Source organism: Manis pentadactyla, chromosome 6 (genome assembly GCF_030020395.1).
Source record: "Manis pentadactyla isolate mManPen7 chromosome 6, mManPen7.hap1, whole genome shotgun sequence".
In the NCBI taxonomy this organism is placed as follows: Eukaryota; Metazoa; Chordata; class Mammalia; order Pholidota; family Manidae; genus Manis; species Manis pentadactyla.
Window position 1 is genome coordinate 62,257,551 of NC_080024.1, and position 15,363 is coordinate 62,272,913.

The 15,363-nt window shown below is 35.4% G+C and overlaps 1 protein-coding gene across 1 annotated transcript in view; it reads left to right on the forward strand.

The window, feature by feature from the left end:
• The window catches only part of SP3 (Sp3 transcription factor), a 63,567-nt gene extending 60,741 nt beyond the window's left edge, over positions 1–2,826 (forward strand). The window contains exon 7 of the mRNA XM_036876933.2: positions 1,082–2,826. Within this exon, the coding sequence (XP_036732828.2) occupies positions 1,082–1,398 (317 nt within the window). The 3' untranslated portion in view covers positions 1,399–2,826. The remainder of the gene's footprint in view (positions 1–1,081) is intronic.
• Positions 2,827–15,363: the final 12,537 nt, after the last annotated feature.

Below are 15,363 nucleotides of genomic sequence, written 5' to 3' on the forward strand. Positions count from 1 at the left end.
GGTAAGAGGCCATTTGACATGAGTAAAGAGATTTATATAACACATTTCTGTTAAGTAGGATTAAGCCACATTATGGAGGTCCTTGCAATTTAGGCAGTGGAGAATGAGAATATAAACGGTTTAGTTATCTGTGAATTGCTCTTGCCTTCCCATGCCACTTAGTACAGTGGTGAAGTACTGTAATAAAATTTGGTATTTAAGGAAGATGGTCTGATGTTGATTTGTTGGATTGGAGAGGGAAAGACTTGGGGTGTCATTGCAGTATAGAGTTAGAGGTGCTGGAATAAGAAATAAGACATTTAAGAAAATACCAGATTTGTTTATTGATTGATTTCTCTGGATTCCTTTTAGCTTGACTTTTTACCTTATCTTCCAAGTAATCCTCTTACATAGTAGGTTTTTAACATAATAGAAAGTCAGTCTGTCTTTTGTACTAAAAAAAAAGTATTTTGTTCATGCCTGGAAGTAAATTTTAGGCATCAGGGTCTTACTAACTTTAATGTCATGATATATTTGGCTTGTTCTTGATACTGATTGTTCCAGCTGAAATCAAGTGAGCTAGCTATCTCCATTATTCTTGGGGTTATGCAATTTTATTGGACCTAAGCTTGTGTCCTTGCTTAATCTAGAAACACTCTGTGTGGTTGAATTCAGATTTAAGAGTTGAAAGTTTAGTATCATGGATATGACATAATACTATCTTAAATACAGCTTAAAACAGTGTATTTTCTTTAAAGAGGTATGTTACAGATGGTCATTTTTTAGCTGAATGGTATCTTGTGACAGATGTTTCAAAGTCAACTATTAGCATAGTTGAGGTTTTAAAATATTATCTTAATATCAGTCTGTAATTTATTAAGTTTGAAGTTTGCTTTTCATCAAAAAATAAAGATGACATTTATTTTGAGGGAAAATATTCTGAGAGAAGTCTCTCAGTGGCAGCTCATGAAACCAATATGATTATTGTACTCTGCTCCCTGTCCCAACTATCAGTGATGACTTATTTCTTTTTCAGTGAATTATCAGTGTATGTATGATGTTGGATTTAAAAAATTAAGTAACTGAATTTTTGTCTTAACAGGTGAGAAGAAATTTGTTTGTCCAGAATGTTCAAAACGCTTCATGAGAAGTGACCACCTTGCCAAACATATTAAAACACATCAGAATAAAAAAGGTATTCACTCTAGCAGTACAGTGCTGGCATCTGTGGAAGCTACACGAGATGATACTTTGATTACTGCAGGAGGAACGACACTTATCCTTGCAAATATTCAACAAGGTTCTGTTTCAGGAATAGGAACTGTTAATACTTCCACCACCAGCAATCAGGATATCCTTACCAACACTGAAATACCTTTACAGCTTGTCACAGTTTCTGGAAATGAGACAATGGAGTAAATATTACACAAATACTTATTCATTGTGGTTATTTTTATACAGTAGTGAGAAGAATATTGTTCCTAAGTTCTTAGGTATCTTTTTATTGATGTGCAAAACTTTTTGGATTGACAGTAACTTGGTTATACAGACACTGAAATGCCTTACTTTGTATGATATTCCATAGTATATTAAAAATGGTAAAATTGCATGGGTTTTGTAGGTACTTTTGGAATCTAGAAGAAATGAAATTTTACCAAGTTATATAAAGAGAAAATTGAATTTAACAATGCGAATGGTAGTCTAACCAAATGCATCAATCCTGTGTGGTTTAGTGTAAAAATGAGAACATGTTGGTATTTATCTATTGTAAGATAAAAAAAAGTTGGTGGGTGAAAGAAATCATGTTATGATTAAAAAATTTTTGTAATTTTCTTGATGACTGGAATTTTTATTATGCATAACTGACAAATCAAGTTTCCAAGCAAATGTTACATAGTGTAGGCTTTACTTAGCTTTATCGATTTGTCATTTTGAAGCTAATTATTTTAATTAGGTTAACTATGTACAATATTTTAAGCATTACTCTTGTAAGATTTTGAAAACTACATTTTAACATGGAACTCTAGGGATAGTCACCTTTTAAATCCTGTTGAAAAGCCATGTTTAAAGATTTAATTTGCCAAAATAATGTCTTGTTACTATCCTTTCAATAATGAAGTTGGGCAATATAACCAATGTTTAAAAAAAAGTTTAAAATGTATAGGTTGAGGCATTTGGGTGGTAAGAAAATGTTATAGTGAATTATCCCTTTTCTTGAATATTGGAGGACCAAAACATAAGGTGTATTGCGTCTTAGCAGTGATTTTTTTTATCCAATCTTGTTTCCAAAATCCATTATGTCTGCCAGGGCCTTAAAAGCCATCATGTAAATTACCAGTAAAGTATAACATATGCAAACATAACAAAATCACTTCCATAGTGACGATACTCCAACTATATGGATGTTAGTCATAGTAAACTAGAGGTTTTATGATATTTTTTTAAGTCTTTTTTTTTTTTTTTTTTTTTGTCTAGGTAGTCAGTCTGCACTTAAATATCAACCATTTTCCTTTTTTGCTTCTTCCCTTAAAATTTATATGTATCCAGTACATTTAATTGAGAAATGTATGTTTTTTTATTCTGTATTTTCTTTTTATTTTTTAATTGTTTATATTTTCAATTATTAAAAAATGTATAAAATAAAGTTTCATTGCTGGTCTTGTAAGAGCTCTACAATTTTCATAAATGTATCCTATAACTGCAGCAGTTCACCTATTTCAAAAATTTGGAATTCTGTTCATTTGTTATTCTTAAGACCACCTCAAATTTAAAGGCTACCTTATTGTACGTTTAAAGTGTATCATAACTGTGTGGTAGTTAATAAAACACTATTTTTTTTTCTTTTGAGTTTGTTGTATTCCTATGCATTTAAAATACTTCAGTGGTTATGGGGTAAGAAGATGTGTGTTGTTTAGTTTTCTTCAGTTTAGCCTTTTATTTGCAGATTATTGATTTTAGACACTGAAATTAATGAACAGGTATATTAAAAAGGGAAGAATAGAAGCAGCAGATGACTAATTTTTCACCTAAGCATTAGCTTATTAAATAAATAAAACAAAAATCTTTTTAACTCTTAGCCCACACTGATTCATAAGTTTTATCAATATATTTTGCAAACCTTTTTTCTGTTTCTTGTTAAAGCAGTGCAGAATATTTTGATTTATCAAAAAACTTGAATTTACATTTCAAGATTCTTGAAAATAATAAAATAAGATGGTCTTTGGTTAATTATGGCAAGAGTTATTTGAAAAGGTTATGTTCTGAAATGTGTATTTCTAATCATGAAAAGGCCAGGGCAGGAGGAAAGGAAAAATTAACAGAATACTATTATGACTGAATTTTAGATATTTTTAAAATTAATCCAGCTACTTTCCACATGTATGTAGTGGGGGTAAAGATTTCCATTGTCTACTTTCCAGGCCCAATCTGATACTCTCAGTAATATCTTTGAATGCATAGGGCAACTCTGGATACACATATAAACACAAAGATTTTCTAAATGTGACTCTTGAGTTTGTGCTGTGAAATAGGAAGTATTGCTTGGAAGCTTAGAAATTAATCAGTGGAACATAACAGTTATTTTTAAATTACAAGGATTAGAATTTGAGTCTTCAAACGCCTTTTAGGTAATTTTTATTGCTTAGGATGTGTGAAGAGGATTATGTGAAGAGATTGCTCCTTGAGCAAAATACCCTTTAAGTCAAGAGATTAAAAAGCTTTTTAGAGTGTGATAGTAGAGATGTTTTTAAATACTATTGAAAATTTACAGTAAGTTAATAAAGTGTTTCTGATGTCTAAGCATATTTTATCAGTTCTTAGTACATGAATACAATGAAGAAAGTAGTGTTGAGAATTTTTTAAATAAGTTCTCAGATTTTGAGTGCCCACTAGGAATATACCAGAAAACTTTGAATCTTTACCAAATAAAGTTAGTATTCAATGTCAGCCTAGGAAATTATTTCTATTTTTGTATTTAAAAAATTCTGAGTATACTCTGGAAACTTACTATTTGAAGAATTATTGTAAAGTTTTTTTCTAATTATAGAGTATTAGTATCATGTATGAGTATAATATTTCTTAGTGTAAGTATACTCCTTAATTGGTGTTTTCATCAATTATTTTTGTAAAGTCTATAGTTAGTACATAGCATTACATACAAATAATTCCATAATCAGCATGTTCATCTAGGGAACCTAGGGTGTCTATACTCTGTACCTCAATTTAAAGAAAGCATCACTTAAGAAAATTACATTTTCTGTAGATTAAAACTTAATGACTTTGAGAGGTAATTAAATAAACCAAAAGAACGTAAAGCTTAGAGTACACCTATTGCAAAAAGGTGCCCTATTAGTAACTTTGAGCAAAATAGTGAAACTGCTTAAGATAATTAAAGCATAGTGAAAAGGCTTAAACAGTAGAAAACCATAAGTTGAAGTCATGTTAAATATATTTCATAGAAAATTCTTAGCCAGTGTTCATCAGAGAATGCTGGAGACACTTAAAGTCCACAGGCCTTGCTCCATCCTTGACCTATTAAATCTACATTTCTGAGGATGGAGAGTATATATTTCATAACAGATTCTCAAGTGGCTCTGGTAAACATTCCTGGATTAGAACCACTTAAATAGAGCAAGCATCTCCTTAGTACCTTAATTGTAGTGGAGGTCCTAAAACTACACACCCCAAAGTTTTTGTTCATTAGAATTTTTATTGTATTCAATATTGTTTGAAATGGGTTATTACTAATAATGCTTTTTTAAATACATAAATTGACATGTTGGTCATGCTATTTATTAGACAATTTAGTTTTCAGTTTTAGGTTGGTAAGAATTGTTTTCAGTGTGTAAAAACTAGTTGTTCTACTGAAAAGTATGTTTAAAACTTTTTGTAATAAGTTGTGATAATGAGCATAAAACAAATTGGTTGACATCTTGGGAACAAGATATCTTGGTGAAATCACCTCTTTGTAGACAGAAAGATAAACTGATTTGACCCCCTGCCTTGTTCAGACAAATTTGTATATAACCAAATATGCTGTGGTAAATATGTATTTGGCAGATACAAAGTGCTCTGGAAACTTAGAAGAGGGAGAATTCTGCATGGAGAGGTCTGGGAAACCCGGGCAGTGATACCTTAGGAGTGATAGGGGAATTTGTGAGACGTAGAGTGGAAAAGTTGGAAGAGGAGGGGTGTCAAATTGCAAAGGAGTTAAGAATTTAATCTTTACTGGTGATTCCTAATCTTTCTGGAATCATAGATGTTAGAAAAATGCATGTCAAATTCATTCAAGTCGAGTGTTCAAATACTAAATGGGGGTGTTTGCAAAGGCCTGAACCTTGGAAAAGAGTTGCACTTAAGGAATTTGTGGAGGAAGTTAACCAAGGAGGCTGTCATAGATAATACAGAAAATGTCGAGGTAGTGACGAACATCAGATGCAGTTAAGTTGGATGAAAAGGCTGTTGATTTTGGCAGTAAGGAGTTTCCTAGTGATCTATAGAAGCAGTTAAGAGTATTTGTGTAAAAGACTGGTTGAGGGCACAGGGGATGAGGCTATGGAGGCAGCAAGCTTAGATTATTAAATTTAGTGGTGAAGAGAAGGGCTGATGTGTGGCTGAGTCAGGAAAAGAAGAAACTTGGGAAAATTTCTCTATGAAAGTGACACATTTTATATTGATACTGAGGAAATAATGAGTATAAAGTCATTTAAATGACCTCAGCTACCCAGAGATAATTGTTGTTTTCTTTGGAAATGTGTAACAAAATTGAACTTTAAAAAAGCTGCATGGTATGCTGTCATGTAACATAATACTTCATCATTGTATATTTAAAATAGTTTTTTAGAAGTAAAAATATGCTGAATAGGGGTTTCTTTCCTTTACCTTTGTCCCCACACCCCAGCTTTCAACTCCCTTCTCTTCTAAACCCATTTTCCCCCTTCTAAAGCCATATTATGTTACATAGTAGACATGGGATACTGGATGTGCATTTCTTACCTTAAGTCTTTTTCATCATCCATAAAAAGGATAACAATGTTGTGAGGATTAAAATGTAAGCATTTAGCATAGTGCCTGGCTGGGACTCAGTATTTTTTTCCCCACATTTCTTTGTTAATTGGAGATGGTGTTTTTCTGTAGTGAAGACTAGTGTTTGGGGGTTCTCACTTTCACTGTAGTTCATGTGCTGATTGCTTCACAATTGAGTTTTAAATACAAAAACGTGAAAAGAGAACTGTAGAATCTAAATTGATAGTGGACTTCACTACCTGTGAGCAGGAAGACGAGCAGGAGGGAAGCAGGATACCTGAGCAGGCTGACCACAGAGCTTTATGGTGAATTGAAGAGACTTGATCAAGGTCCCACAAAGAGGAAGTATCAGAGTTGAGATTCAGCCCCAGTGTTAACACCCACCCTGGTCTCTGCTTCCAATTTTGGGCTTTCCTCCTTACAATTCAACATGCATGGAGCCCAGGAACCTTTCCAATTCTCTCTCTGTCACTAAAGACTGGTGAAGAAACATTTCAGCTCAAGAAAAACAAACACCAAGGGGATCTCAAGATGACAGCATGAGTAAGGTGGCAGAAATCTCCCAGAACCATATATATTTTGAAAATATGGCGCATACAACTATTCCTTAAAGAGTGAATGGAAGACACAGTACACAAGCCAGGCTACATTTCCGAGACCCCAACAAAGGGACTGCTGTTGATGGAAGTATGCCTAAGGCTAAGTAGCTGTCACCAGAGAAAAAAACCACAGCAAAAAAAGTAGACCTACCAAATGCTAACTAAAAGCAAAATAAAATCAGCTATGCACAAAATCAGTCAAGGGAAACACAAAGAATACAGAATAAAACATAACATACAAAGAGTGGAGGAGGAAGAAAAAGAAGGGAGAGAGAAAGAATCATCAGACTGTGTTTATAATAGGTAATAAGTGAGATAAGTTTGATGGTTAGATAGTAAAGAAGCTGCCCTTGAACTTTGGTAACCATGAATCCAAAGCCTTCAATGGCAAAGAGTACAAATCTATCGATAATCACCCTAAATGTAACTGGTCTGAATGCACCAATCAAAAGACACAGAGTAACAGAGTGGATAAAAAGCGAGACCCGTCTATATGCTGCCTACAAGAGACTCACCTCAAACCCAAAGACATACACAGACTAAAAGTGAATGGATGGAAAAAGATATTTCATGCAAATAATAGGGAGAGAAAAGCAGGTGTTGCAGTACTTGTCTCAGACAAAATAGACTTCAAAACAAAGTAACGAGACAAAGAAGGACATTACATAATGATGATAAAGGGTCAGTCCAAAAAGAGGATATAACCATTGTAAGTATCTATGCAACCAACACAGGAGCACCTACATATGTGAAACAAATACTAACAGAGTTAAAGGAGGAAATAGAATGAAATGCATTCATTTTAGGAGACTTCAACACACCCTCATTCCAAAGGACAGATCAACCAGACAGAAAATAAGTAAGGACACAGAAGCACTGAACAACACATTAGAACACATGAATCTAAAAGAAATCTAGAGAACTCTACACCCAAAAACAGCACGATGCACATTCTTCTCAAGTGCACATGGAACATAACATTTTCCAGAATAGACCACATACTAGGCTACAAATAGAGCCTCAGTAAATTCAAAAAGATTGAAATTGTACCAACCAACTTTTCAGATCACAAACTTATAAAACTAGAAAGAAATTATACAAGGAAAACAAAAAGGCTCACAAACACATGGAGGCTTAACAACATGCTCCTAAATAATCAATGGGTCAATGACCAAATTAAAACAGAGATCAAGCAATATATGGAAACAAATGAAAACAACAGTACAATGTCCCAACTTCTGTGGGACACAGCAAAGGCAGTTCTAAGAGGAAAGTATATAGCAATCCAAGCCTATTCAAAGAAGGAAGAACAATCCCAAAGGCATAGTCTAAATTCATGATGATTGAAACAGGAAAAAGAAGAACAAATGAGGTCCAAAGTCACCACAAGACATAATAAAAAACAAAAGAAAACTGAGAAGAATAAAACAATAGAAAAAAATTAAACCGAGAGCTGGTTCTTTGAGAAAATAAACAGATAAACCCCTAGCCAGACTTATTAAGAAAAAAACAATCTACACACATAAACAGAATCAGAAATGAGAAAGGAAAAATCATGATGGACACCACAGAAATACAAAGAATTATTAGAGAATACTATGAAAATCTATATGCTAACAAACTGGAGAACCTAGAAGAAATTGACAACTTTCTAGAAAAATACAACCTTCCAAGACTGACCCAGGAAGAAACAGAAAATGTAAACAGACCAATTACCATCAACGAAATTGAATCGGTGATGAAAAAACTACCCAAGAACAAAACTCCAGGGCCAGATGGATTCACCTCTGAATATTAACAGACATTTAGAGAAGGCATAATACCCATCTTCCTTAATATTTTCCAAAAAATACAAGAGGAGGGAATACTTCCAAACTCATTCTATGAAGACAGCATCGCTCTAATAACAAAACCGAGCAAAGACACCACAAAAAAAGAAAACTACAGACCAATATCCCTGATGAACATAGATGCAAAAATACTCAACAAAATATTAGCAAACTGAATTAAAAAATACATCAAGAGCATCATGCATCATGATCAAGTGGTACTCATCCCAGGGATGCAAGGATGGTACAACATTCAAAGATCCATCATCATCATCCACCACATCAACAAAAAGGACAAAAACTACATGAACATTTCCATAGATGCTGAAGAAGCATTCGACAAAATTCAACATCCATTCATGATATAAACTCTCAACAAAATGGGTATAGAGGGCAAGTACCTCAACATAATAAAGCCCATATATGACAAACCAACAGGCAATATCATACTTAACAGTGAGAAGCTGAAAGCTTTTCCTTAAGATGGGGAACAAGACAAGGATGCCCACTCTCCCTGCTTTTATTCAACATAGTACTGGAGGTCCTAGCCACAGCAATCAGACAACACAAATAAAGGGCATCCAGATTGGTAAGGAAGAAGTCAAACTGTCACTGTTTGCAGATGGCATGATATTGTACATAACAAACCCTAAAGAATCCACTCCAAAACTATTAGAACCAGTATCTGAATTCAGCAAAATTTCAGGATACAAAACTAATACACAGAAATCTGTTGCATCCCTATACACTAATGATGAACTAACAGAAAGAGAAATCAGGAAAATAACTCCATTCACAATTGCATCAAAAAGAATAAAATACCTAGGAATAAACAATCAAGGAAGGGAAAGACCTATACCCTGAATACTCCCAAGAGAAATTAAAGAGGACATTAATAAATGGAAATACATCCCATGATCTTGGGCAGGAAGAATTAATACTGTCAAAATAGCCATCCTGCCTAATGTAATCTATGCAATCCCTATCAAAATACCGACAGCATTCTTCAACAGACTGGAACCAATAGTTCTAAAATTTGTATGGACCCACAAAAGACCCCGAAGAGCCAAAGCAAACCTGAGAAGGAAGAATGAAGCAGGGGGATCTCACTTCCCAACTTCAAGGTCTTCTACAAAGCCACAGTAATCAGGACAATTTTGTGCTGGCACAAGAACAGACCCATAGACCTGTGGAACATAATAGAGTCCAGATATTAACCCAAACATATATGGTCAATTAATATACGATAAAGGAGCCATGGATACACAATGGGGAAATGACAGCCTCTTCAACAGCTGGTGTTGGCAAAACTGGACAGCTACATGTAAGAGAATGAAACTGGATCATTGTCTCACCCCATACACAAAAGTAAACTCGAAATGGATCAAAGACCTGAATGTAAGTCATGAAACCATAAAACTCTTAGAAAAAAACATAGGCAAAAATCTCTTGGACATAAACATGAGCAACTTCTGCATGAACATATCTCCCCAGGCAAGGGAAACAAAAACAAAAAAGAACAAGTGGGACTATATCAAACTAAAAAGCTTCTGTACAGCAAATGACACCATCAGTAGAACAAAAAGACATCCTATAGTATGGGAGAATATATTCATAATTACATATCCGATAAGGGGTTGAAATATATCCAAAATATATAAAGAGCTCACACACCTCAACAAACAAAAAGCAAATAATCCAATTAAAAAAGTGGGCAGAGGATCTGAACAGACACTTCTCCAAAGAAGAAATTCAGATGGCCAACAGACAGGTGCACGAAAAGTTGCTCCCCATTGCGAAGTATCAGAGAAATGCAAATTAAAACCACAATGAGATATCTTTAGGATGGCCACTATCCAAAAGACAAACAACAACAAATGTTGGTGAGGATGTGGATAAAGGGGAACCCTCCTACACTGCTGTGGGAATGTAAATTAGTTCAACCATTGTGGAAAGTAGTATGGAGGTTCCTCAAAACACTACAAGTAGAAATATCATTTGACTCAGGAATTCTACTCCTAGGAAATTACCCTAAGAATGCAGGAGCCCAGTTTCAAAAAGACATATGCACCCCTATGTTTATTGCAGCACTATTTACAATAGCCAAGAAATGAAAGCAACCTAAGTATCCATCAGTAGATGAATGGATAAAGAAGGTATGGTATATATACACAATGGAATATTATTCAGCCATAAGAAGAAAACAAGTCCTATCATTTGCAACAACATGGATGGAGCTAGAGGGTATTATGCTCAGTGAAATAAGCCAGGAGGAGAAAGACAAGTATCAAATGATTTCACTTATCTGTCGAGGATAACAACAAAGCAAAAACTGAAGGAACAAAACAGCAGCAGAATCACAGAACCCAAGAATGGACTAACAGTTACCAAAGGGAAAGGGACTGGGGAGGATGGGTGGGAAAGGATAAGGGGAATAAGGGGCATTATGATTAGCACATTTAATGGGGTAGGGGGCAGGGCAGGAGGAAGCACAGAGAAGACAAGTAGTGACTCTACAGCATCTTAGTATGCTGATGGACAGTGACTATAATGGGGTATGTGGTGGGGACTTGATAATGGGTCGAATCTGGTAACCACAATGTTGCTCCTGTAAGTGTATATTAATCATGTTAATGTGTCGGCATGAGCCAAAGAATATTTAGGTTCATTTTGATTGAACTTATCATTTAGTGTTTCCAGCCTTAAGTTGGAACGTCATTAAAGAAATGCAGCCTACTCCAAATAGTGTCTAAGCCTTCAATTAATAGACAATAAAAATACCGGGAATGTTAGGGTAGATAACTTTTAGGATATCTGCCCAACTTTCCTATTTTCTGAATATTGCTTCCTAACTCTTCAGGAAAGAGCTGTTCAGATGATCGAACAAGAAGTGGATATCGGGTCAAATATTTCTCCTGAAGATGTGGAATTGGAAAACTGGTGTCTCGGGAGGTTTCCTTTGTAGCATGGATGTGAAGCAGAAAGAGAATAAGGCAAAGATGGGAGACCACAACCCCAGAAGAAAAAGACGAATATGGCTGCTTTGAGTCCCAATAATTAGAGTTTTGTCCCACTGTTTTGTGCCTGTCTGCAGTTCCTATTTCTTGTCCTTAAAAGAACTCTTAAAACCTTACAGAGACTCTCCTACTATCATCTTTAGGTTTTTTCTTAATTTTGGGATCTGCTGATTGCTACAAAATAAATGCCAACTACAACAGAATTCCTTCTTGCATAAAATACAATGGTTTGAAATGGTTGATGATTTGGTCATGTAGAAGATAACAGCAAAAAGTCATGGTTAGTGCCAGGGAAGTCAGGTTTAGATGAGGGAGAACTTAATATAGAGCCTGAATGAGTCAGAAGGGGTGAGCCTTGAAGGGCCATAAAATGTGCCCAAGCGAACTGATTTAAAAGACCTAAAAGTGTATCTATGGTCAGGATGCTCTTATCAGAGGGCTGAGTCTGTGTCTGTAGTTGGTCTTAAAGAATACTGACTCTCTGCCAACATTAGCTTTACAGTTAATCTCACACCGCATGGTGTATTCTCATTATGTATTTAGACTCAGGTTCAGTTTGGCCCTCACTTTTAATTGTTTACTCAGTCTTCCTCACAGTCCGATCCTTTAAAAATTCTTAGTTAATTGCATCTTTCTCATTTTTACTCTTGGTAACTTTCTATAGCTTTTTCATCTTGAGTCATTCAATAAAGGTGAAACCTTTCACAATACAATGTAGTGCATCGATTTTGGACTTGAACACACCTGGATTTATGTCCTGGCTGTGCTACCTACTAGCTATGTGACCTTGGATTCTACTTTTCCACTCAGCCTCAGCTTTCTAATATGTAAAATGGTGAAAATAATAGCATCATCTTCATAAGGTGATGGAAAAGATTAGTTAAACTATTGCATGTAAACTACTTCCCACAGTGCTTGGCACATAGTTGAGTATTGGTAAATGAAAGCCTTGGAGAAATCGATATTCTTTCACTTGGAAATAATTATCCCCACCCTATATTGTTATTCATTCGTTTGATCCACCTAGCTGTTTTTGTCAGCAACCATTTATTAACAAAATTGTTAGTATTTGTATTGTGTCTTTTATTATAAAGCATTTCAAACATGCAGAAAAAAACAATATAATGATTATCTACCCACCATCCAGCTTTTACAGTTTTATTATTTTACACATATTTGCTTGTCTCTTTTAAGAAGAAACTGTTATAGCTATCGCTGAAATCTACGTAGCCCTGCCTTGTTCCATTTCTCTCCCTTCAGTCAGAGGTAACTGCTGCTCTGAATTTGATGTTTTTCAGAATGATACCATGAATGAATGGTTTTGTATGCTTAGTATCTGTGTACATAGGTAGGTTTGTTTTTGAAACTTGGTATAAGTGGTTTCATAGTGTATATAACCTAAAGTTTGTTTTTTCACTCATGTTTTTGAGATGTATCCATGCTAACACATGTTTAAATTCTTCATTTTAAGTGCTGTAGGGCATTGAATGAGTCTGTACAATTTTTATCCATTTCCTTGTTGATGCACATTTCAATGATTCCCAGTTTGGCTAATATAAACATCGCTGCAATGAAACTTGACATGTCTCCTTGTGCTCATGTGTGTTTCTCTTAGGTCAGATACAGCCAAATTGATCTCCACAGTGTACATACCAAATTACATGTATCTGCAGTGTATAGGAGTTCACATTTTCCCGTACTCGCCCCAAGCTTTGGCCTTGGCCTTTCCAAGGAAAAAAGTGCAATTTTATTTTGGAATTTAACAAAAGGATTCAAATTTCATCAGGGATTAAAACAAGCAACTATAACAAGTTAAAAAGGAATCAGAAAAACTAAACAATTGACACCAATAAGCATAACCAAACATTAACTGTAGCAGAAACAATATATGTTTTTCTTAATGGTTCCACCTTTTAACACCCATTCAACACCTGCCCTGGGCATGGTACCTTCCACAGCCTCTCACTCTAGAGGTCCATTTACGCTGTAGACAAAACCCTTTGGATTAAATGCAGGGTAAGGAAATCTCAAGCCCAGCTAGCTCCTTCCATGGCGTTCACTTCATTCAACTTCATCCTGGGCCTGGAAGTATAGGCTACTGTGCAATGTCCTCTTGTTTTTGCCCTGTTCTCTCCAGTTCTCCTCCAGGCCCAGCCCCACTCCAACTCAAGTAGAGTTTTATGGTTTCATGACTTACATTCAGGTCTTTGATCCATTTCGAGTTTACTTTTGTGTATGGGGTTAGACAGTAATCCAGTTTCATTCTCTTCCATGTAGCTGTCCAGTTTTGCCAACACCAGCTGTTGAAGAGGCTGTCATTTCCCCATTGTATATGCATGGCTCCTTCATCATATATTAATGGACCATATATGTTTGGGTAATGTGTGGAGTCTCTATTCTGTTCCACTGGTCTGTGGCTCTGTTCTTGTTCCAGTGCCAATTTGTCTTGATTACTGTGGCTTTGTAGTAGAGCTTGAAGTTGGGGAGCGAGTTCTCCCCTGCTTTATTCTTCCTTCTCAGGATTGCTTTGGCTATTCGGGGTCTTTTGTGATTCCATATGAATTTTAGAACTATTTCTTCCAGTTCGTTGAAGAATGCTGTTGGTATTTTGATAGGGATTGCATTGAATCTGTAGACTGCGTTAGGCAGGTTGGCCATTTTGACAATATTAATTCTTCCTACCCAAGAGCATGGGATGAATTTCCATTTATTAGTGTCCTCTTTAATTTCTCTTAGGAGTGTCTTGCGGTTTTCAGGGTATAGGTCTTTCACTGCCTTGGTTAGGTTTATTCCTAGGTATTTTATTCTTTTTGATGCAATAGTGAATGGAATTGTTTTCCTGATTTCTCTGTCTGCTGGTTCATCGTTAGTGTACAGGAATGAACAGATTTCTGTGTATTAATTTTGTATCCTGCAACTTTGCTGAATTCAGATACTGGTTCTAATAGTTTTGGAGTGTATTCTTTAGGGTTTGTTATGTACAATATCATGCCATCTGCAAACAGTGACAGTTTGACTTCTTCCTTACCAATCTGGATGCCCTTTATTTCTTTGTGTTGTCTGATTGCTGTAGCTAGGACCTCCAGTACTATGTTGAGTAAAAGCGGGAGAGTGGGCAACCTTGTCTTGTTTCTGATCTTAAAGGAAAAGCTTTCAGCTTCTCGCTGTTAAGTTTGTTGTTGGCTGTTGGTTTATCATATATGGGCTTTATTATGTTGGGGTATTTGCCCTCTATCCCCATTTTGTTGAGAGTTTTTGTCATGAATGGATGTTGAATTTTGTCAAATGCTTTTTCAGCATCTATGGAGATGATCATGTGGTTTTTGTCCTTCTTTTTGTTGATGTGGTGGGTATTGATGATGGATTTTTGAATGTGGTACCATCCTTGCATCCCTGAGATGAATCCTTCTTGATCATGATGTATGATCCTCCTGATGTATTTTTAACTCGGTTTGCTGATATTTTGTTGAGTATTTTTGCATCTATGTTCATAGAATGAGTTTGGGAGTATTCCCTCCTCTTCTGTTTTTTGGAAAAGTTTAAGGAGAATAGGTATTATGTCTTCCCTAAATGTCTGATAAAATTCAGTGGTGAATCCATCTGGCCTGGGATTTTGTTCTTGGGTAGTTTTTTGATTGGCAATTCAATTTCATTGCTGGTAATTGGTCTGTTTACATTTTCTGTTTCTTCCTGGGTCAGTCTTGGAAGGTTGTATTTTTCTAGAAAGTTGCCTGTTTCTTCTAGGTTATCCAGTTTGTTAGCATATAGATTTTCATAGAATTCTCTAATAATTCTTTGTATTTCTGTGGTGTCCATCATGATTTTTCCTTTCTCATTTCTGATTCTGTTTATGTGAGTAGACTCTCTTTTTCTCTTAATAAGTCTGGCTAGGGGTTTATCTATTTGTTTATTTTC